Source organism: Seriola dumerili, unplaced genomic scaffold (assembly GCF_002260705.1).
Source record: "Seriola dumerili isolate Sdu_G_001 unplaced genomic scaffold, Sdu_1.0 BDQW01000044.1, whole genome shotgun sequence".
In the NCBI taxonomy this organism is placed as follows: Eukaryota; Metazoa; Chordata; class Actinopteri; order Carangiformes; family Carangidae; genus Seriola; species Seriola dumerili.
Genome location: NW_019174299.1, coordinates 5,029,359 through 5,036,999, shown reverse-complemented (window position 1 = coordinate 5,036,999; position 7,641 = coordinate 5,029,359). Strand labels below are relative to the sequence as shown.

Genomic DNA, 7,641 nt, shown 5'->3' with positions numbered 1-7,641 from the left:
TTATGGACCGTCTGCTAATAATAAATTTTGTTATACAACTTGAATGCCAGAGGGGATGGCACACGGGCATGGATATAGCTGGCGCTTTCAATAACGATCACACTTGACAATGTTGTAGGTTTTCCACCTGTTGCGCCCTTGAATCATCTCATTTCCTTTCACTCAGCACTGCCACAAAGTGGCTTTAGTTTTTTGGTTCATATTTACATGTTTCTATAAAGTATAATGACTCCACAGCAGGAACACAGAGTCCTAGAGATGACAGTCACACTCTACTGAAGGTTTAATCTGAAAGCAACACTTCATCAGCTGAGCTTTGGTCTTGCTTGGTTAATGTGAAATATCTAATCAATACTATTCTTCAAATGGCTTGATTATTAAGGACAACACTGTTCACACTTTCTGCATCTTTGACAATCAGTCCAGTGCGTTCAGCATTTTCCATTAACCTAGCAGCTATTAGCGCAGCTTAAATAATAACCATTAAGAAAAACACTGCATTCCTTTCTCAAATAGTGAAAAAACAATTATTGTACAGCCAACTGGGGGATGTCAAACTAATGAAGAATACATGAGGTTAATTAGGGAAAAGTGCCTAAAATGTATTAATATGGGGCCATTACTTGTCTTGTGATCACTGCAGGTGTTAGCTGCTAATCAAATGTATTTATAATGAGAGAACAAAGCACAGGAGACCTATCAGCGTCTTTATGTACACTTTTATTGTCAGCACTTGACCGATGGCAGAGTCAGGCAGGACGGACAGAGCCAGATTACTTTTTGGTCTCCTCCTCCTTGGACAAGGTCTTGATGATCTCCTCCTTCTTGGCCTGGAGACGCTCCTCTCTGCGCTTGCGGGCCTCCTTCGTCTTGGAGCGACGAGCCTCGGCCTGGTCACTGTGGGAGCGGAGGAGAGAAAGCTGTTCACATCCTTACACAGCATGTAGTCATATTTGTCAATTGTCTCCCGACTCTACAGTAACTTAAATTAAGATCATCTAATACACATTCAATACCGACTGACCTGACAGCTCTCAAAATAAATCTGATATGAACCAATTTTAAATGAATGTCTTACGATTGTTCTGTTAATCATGTTTTTAGTGGATCCAAAGCAACTCCAAACCCAATTCCCAATAAAACCTAACACTATCTGTTGTACAACACAACATTTGAAATGGTGGTGTGCCTTTGTAAAATCTATCACTTCACCAACACACAATTTAGTGCAGAGCAGAATGAGAATTACCACTGGAGTAATACAACTGGGAATTTGAGCCATAAAGCTTAAAATGTAGGTGTCTAATTATGACACATAGTCACGGTGAATACAGATGTATATAAGTGCCTGAACAAAACAGGAAATGAAGTGTGGGTGTTGACTTACGCCAGGAGCTTCTTGCGGGCCTTGTCTGCCTTCAGCTTGTGAATGTGCTCCATAAGGATGCGCTTGTTCTTGAACACATTACCCTTGGCCCTCAGGTAGAGGCTGTGGTACCTGAGGGAGAGCAGGGCGGGAAAGAGGTTATCATCAAATTATCAGAAGACACAAAGAGCTTGCAGTTCAAGAGACTGGTTGTTTTAAGTAGCTATAACACCAATGTTATTAGGAAGAGTCACTGAGCGCAATTCTACATCTGACAAAACCTTTACCATGTGAAATAAGCACAGTGTCACAACTGGAAGTGAATGAAGTATTCCCATCAAAATGTAGATTTGTGAGGCCTAAAACCCCTACCAGACACGCAGCTGTATTAAACTTGCATGCTTGGTTTTAAAAAGCAATTAAAGATACTTTCAGCTCCACTGAAAAATTATCTCCTTGTCTTAAATAAAATTGCGTTTCTATAGACTGACACGATCAATACAAAGCAGCTACATCAATAAGTCATGAACCTACATGTGCCTGTCAATCTTCTTGGACTCCCTGTAGCGACGCAGCAGACGACGCAGGATCCTCATGCGGCGCATCCAGGTCAACTTCTCTGGCATACGGGCGTTGGCTGTACCCTTTCTCTTACCTGAGTAAAGGAATTAGGAATGTATGTCAGCTTTACTGTACACACTGATCTCCATCATCCAGGTAGTAATCATTAGCAGTAATCACACCACTGGTTACTAAATAATTAAATATCGATGGCTTCCTAAATTTATCAGTTTAAGTGGAATAATTTATAACTTGTTGCTGGTTTGCTTGTTCATGTGACCTACAATTTGTCTTCAAAGAAGTGCTGTTTGAAATACAACAAGTCTTACATACTACATTAGGTCAAATCCATTCCATTCAACTTACCGACACCCATGTGTCTTCCCTTGCGGCGTGCCAGTGTGTTCTTGCGGCAGCGGGCCCTGGAGTGGACCGTAACAGGCTTGCGAATGATAAGACCATCCTTCACCAGTTTACGGATCTGCTGGCCTGAACGCAGAGAGAAACAAGTGAGCTACCTGAATACCATCATATGGTCGTATCTAAAAGAACTTCCAAGATAAACACGAGCACTGTGAATGTGATTACCAAACAACTAGAGCTATTCAACTACAACAGTCAAGTACGTTCATTGCATCAATTCACCGTAATGCTGCCATTAAGAGCAGGACACAACAGCATATACTCTATGTCATAATATGACAATGACAAAAGCTCCAGAGATCTTATGCCATGTTACAATGTAAGGTTTATGTAGTACTTTATATTACCAACTGTGCAATCATCTTCCTTTTCATAAATCTGAAGTATGTCACTTTACACAACTGTCATGGTAAAAGAACCGCAGTCTTTTAAAACACAAACCTTGACATAAATAAGTCGAGAGAACTTCACTGACCACCAGCAAATGCTTTCACTCTATTACATAAAGCATAAAGAACTTCGCTGTGTTTATGAATTAGACCAGTTGAATTATCATAAGTTATTTTTCACCAAGTTAAATTTAAGACCTTTTTAATACTACACATAATGCTATTTCATGCCTGTTTCAGAATCATACCGCACAATCTACCATACAGTATGAGACTGTGAAGGAAAACCAATTGGGAAATTACGGTTTGGATTTTTTTAATCACTGTTTCACATTCATGTCGATGCTTCCCGGCAGTATGCAGCATTAACTCTTACAACTCTAGTGTTATAATGTTATAATTTATTAAACTGCCCTCTTGACTGAGATAAGTGCTGTAAAATTGACAGGTTTAATAACTAATGAAAACTGATTAATTAATTCATTAAAGTTCAAGCAATAGAACAGATTTCAGTGAAGTTTGAAAGACTAGGGGATGATTACCAGGCATTAAAGATCTAAGAAAGACATTATCAAGTTGCATTATTATGGAAATTACGGTATCCAGCTCGTTTGGATGGTGCTGTACTACACTGAGGGAGTAGACCCTCAAGTAATCAGCAATAACTGATTACTAAAACTTTGAAAAATATTGACCTGTCTAACTCTCTTTCCTAAAAACTGTGCATTAGATGTGCTGGCTACTAAAACTATTCAGGGGATTTGTTTCCATGTTTCAGTTTGTCACAAGTTTAAATGACTGTGGTGGAGCCAGTGAGCCCTTACACTGAGACAGACAGGTAACTTAAGACTGTCGCATCAATATCTCAGTTCATGTTTAAAATGATACACTGATTATCAAACTTTGAGACGATTTGTTGCTCCACTTACGGGAGTTGGCGTTGGCGATCTCATTGGTCTCGTTAGGATCCAGCCAGACCTTCTTCTTGCCGCAGCGCAGGACGCTGGAGGCCAGCCTCTTTTGGAGCCTGAGCATGCTGCAGGACGCACAGACAACAGAGACACATTACTACGATTACACTGTCAACCTCTGCCTCCAAAGGAGTATCGGGCTCCATGTCACACATCTGGTGCGTTTTACAGTGGATTCAGAGTGTTGTTACACAGGACCAGTAACTAAGAGGCTGTTAGCCACGCAGCTAACATTTAGCTAGCTGCCAACCGGGTTCTCAATATGGCCTCTCCGTCTGCTACATCGTGTTACACTGAGACACATAAAAATGTGGGATTTTGATTGTGTAAAGAGGTATAACTTTATGTATCAATGATGAATAAAGTCAGCTTTGCTTCTAAAGTGATATGAGCTTAACAGATGTGCATTTTAATAGCTAAATAATGACTTTTATTGTGCCATCGACAGCGATCCTACCTCATGGCTGCTACCTCAATAGGAAAAGGAAGGCTTGCGGGACGAGCTGGGAGCTACCATTGCAGAGGAGAGTCCATCTTTGAGCACGAAACAGCTCGCTCTTCGCCCAGACATTATTAATGCCTTTAACAGTTTGCAGCGCTAATATTTTACTTTATTCAAAGTCCAACGTGGTGGAAAATTAATAGAAACAAATGTAATCTGGGGTTTATTTTAAAACTTTAAAACTCTGAACCCCCTTTGTAAAATTATGGTACTGACCAATGTTGTTGCAAGGCATTATGGGTGACGTAGTACTTGGGTGCTTTCTGCTGTTGTAACACATGGAGGCGGTGTTGAGCCCTGAAACGCCACTAAAACCATACCATACTATATTTTATTTTATTTTATCTTAATATCAGGTATTCATATATTGTTGATGTAAGCTTAAAATAATCAAATTAACTGATTAAATTTTACAGTTTTTATAGGTAACTCTTGACAAACAAAAAAATTAAAATGCCATAGAGCAAAAAAGTCCTATAAATCTCATCTTCTCATATTCTCATTACATCATTATTCTTATTATTATGAAAGGGTTCTTTCTGGCCTTGTGAAATATAGTTCTTAGTAGCCTAGTGACATATAGTTGTCATTTTGCCATTATGCTTGAAAAATATTGGATGCAGGGCCTATATTTTGCTTCAGTGCAAACAACAGAAATTGACAATAAATTACTTCAGCTAATTTCCTGCAATGCCAAAAGTGGGCTGCTTGTCATTCAATGTATGTTTTCATCTATGCTGTGGTAAAGACCTTTAAGGCATTATTAGGCACTATTATTATAAAAGCTGAGCTGTTGTCTCTAACAACACACAAAGAGAAGGTATGTGTTCCTCAAATATTTCACAAACCCAAAGTATCTTGACAGAGTCTGAACTCTTAAGTGATGCACTGTGAAATTCACCGTTAAAGACGTGAAAGACACCTTTAAACAATCAACAGTATAACAATGTACAGTAACAAGTCTAGAGACAAGTTAATAATAACATCTGACTATTGAGAACATATTAAGAGATTAGGGAAGTGCACTTTTAGGCTTTGGAGTGGCTTCTATTAAAACAATAACTGACAGCAGTGAGTGTTTTAGTAAATGGTCACTTGTGAAAACATTTGTAAAAAAAAAAAAAAAAAAAAGCCAACTGGTACATTACCATCTGACTGACCATTTCATTGTTGCATCCTCGACTCTCCGGGAGCAGCACATCTCCATGGCAACGCTGTACGCTCACAGTGTGGGTGCATGAGTAGCACTTGTGTGACTTCTTCACCTCAGATAACCCAGAATACCAAACAAAATCATCTCCAAGCAAAGTATGACCCAAAGTACCAGATCATTTGCTGGTACAACTTCAAAAGACACTTCTTTCCTCTCTGCCAAAGAAAGTGCTGTGCTGTAGGAGAACAACAATCTTTAAATCCTCAAGAAATTGGACTGTTTGCTGGGCTGTAACTGTCCTTGACTAAAGTTTTCTTACCTTATACTTTTATTTCACACATTGAATCTATTACAAACCAATAAACCTTACTCATGATCAGTATGTTTCGTGTCAATGTGGTTTTGAATATTTGGAATATTATGCTTTTAAGGATGATAAACCTGGTTATTTATATGCCTACACATCCAGGTTTCAAATTATTTGTTTGTCCTCTCAACGTCTCAGCTTCTTATTTCCGTACCAACAGAGAATGATCAGAAACCTGGATAAGGTGTTTACATGCTCAACACATAACCGGGATACTCCAAAAATCAGATCACAACCAGTATACTAGTGCACATGGAAACACAGGTAATATGATGGAGTGTTCTCTTAGACAAATAGGTACAAACAGCATTACAGTTTGAAGTTTTTGCTGTGCATGAGAAAAAAAAGTCTTGACTCAACAGAATTTGAACAGGAGACACTAAATTGCAATGCAACCACTGATTGGCACTATCAGGACATATAGCCTAAAACCAACTATATCGATTTTGGTTGAATCTGGTTACTTAGTCAATTAATGTGCAGTGGGGTGTTGTTGAACTGTGGCTGCATAAAGCCCTAATATTTCTTTCTCTAATTTCTGCTGAATCCATCGTAGATACTAGAATAGTGAGAACTTGTGCTAAGCTCCATTTGGTACTTGACACTTCCACATCTTTACATTCTCAAAATCAGTCCTTGTAACGCTCTGATATTAATTTGTTACTGTGTTAGTTTGTTAATGAATAATATACTTCAATAAAAATACCTTCTAAAGGTTGGACACATGCTATAGTGCATGGGGTGAAATTAACAGACTGATGTTTTACTGGAATATTTAATTGGTAAAAAGGCATTTATTTCCTTGGACTCGGGTTAAATGGTATCACAGTCACCAAACGCAGCACTAAGCCTGAGCCTCCGCTTGCCATCACTTACTTTGAGTCAGGGGTGAAGCTGAACCTCAACTGAAAAGCAGGATGACATACTGTGCAGGTCAGAAGGATACAGTAATCTCATTTGCAGGGTCCTTTAATGCTGAATTCATTATGATGTGCCTGTACTTCTGTCCTTCTCAAAAGGGATGTTGCTCACAAGGTTCATCATTCAGAAAGTAATTATCAAGTCATGCCCTTCTAGGAGAGAAAAAACACAGCAGTTAGAAATCAAACAGCCAAAATACACAATACATAAATGAATGAAAAATGTATTTAAGAATACTGATTATAAAGTACTGACCCTTGTACTTGAGTATATTTTACTGTTGCATTCACTGCATGTATAGTTGCAACGAAGAGTATCAGCTAAATACCAAAGATCTTAATGTAAACTGAAGGTAGCTGCCGCTGACTCAGTGCCCATCCACTCAGTTACCTTGGGCAACAGCACAGAGCTGAAAAACAAGCATGTGATCCAGCTAAGAACAACCTGAAACTCTGTTCTCTAGCTGCACATTATGTTTTTCTTGGAGGAACATGTCGACCAGCTGCTGCAGGAGAGTCGCAGGGACTCCTTCCAGACACAGCTATCATCATTTTGAAAGTACACCATGATTCTCTTTTTTTAAAAGGAGTATACCCAGCAAGGTTTCCTCCCACCCAGCTCACCGGAAGTATGAGCTACAGTCACAGATGATGATCTTGTGGGTGTTCAATCCAATGCCATCAGCTCTGATCGGTTCACGTCACACAGATTTCCCTCCAGAAGGAGTTCGTCACAGGCTCGCATGCAGGCGTGGAGATCAGTTTCCTCTCTGGGTGATTTCTATGAGAGGTGGAGGTGGATGAATCAGCCCCATTGTTTATTCAGGTTCATTTAATCAATTGATATGATATCATCTGTGCCATGTGACCTAAGTATTTATCTTTCTGGCAGACATGTTTTAACAGTTGTCTTCATCTAAGAGTCATACACTCAAACCTGTTCACAGCAGTCTTGGGGATATACACATCAGCGCATCTAAAATTAGATC

The 7,641-nt window shown here is 39.3% G+C and overlaps 1 protein-coding gene across 1 annotated transcript; it reads right to left on the bottom strand.

Annotated features, from left to right (window-relative positions):
- Window positions 1–699: 699 nt before the first annotated feature.
- rpl19 (ribosomal protein L19) lies at window positions 700–4,212 on the bottom strand. Its single transcript, XM_022739634.1, has 6 exons — window positions 4,168–4,212; window positions 3,669–3,775; window positions 2,294–2,416; window positions 1,901–2,021; window positions 1,388–1,498; window positions 700–897 (listed from the first exon to the last, which is right to left on the bottom strand). Exons 1-6 carry the CDS (start codon window positions 4,170–4,172, stop codon window positions 774–776), a joined length of 591 nt encoding a protein of 196 aa, XP_022595355.1. The 5' UTR covers window positions 4,173–4,212; the 3' UTR covers window positions 700–773.
- Window positions 4,213–7,641: the final 3,429 nt, after the last annotated feature.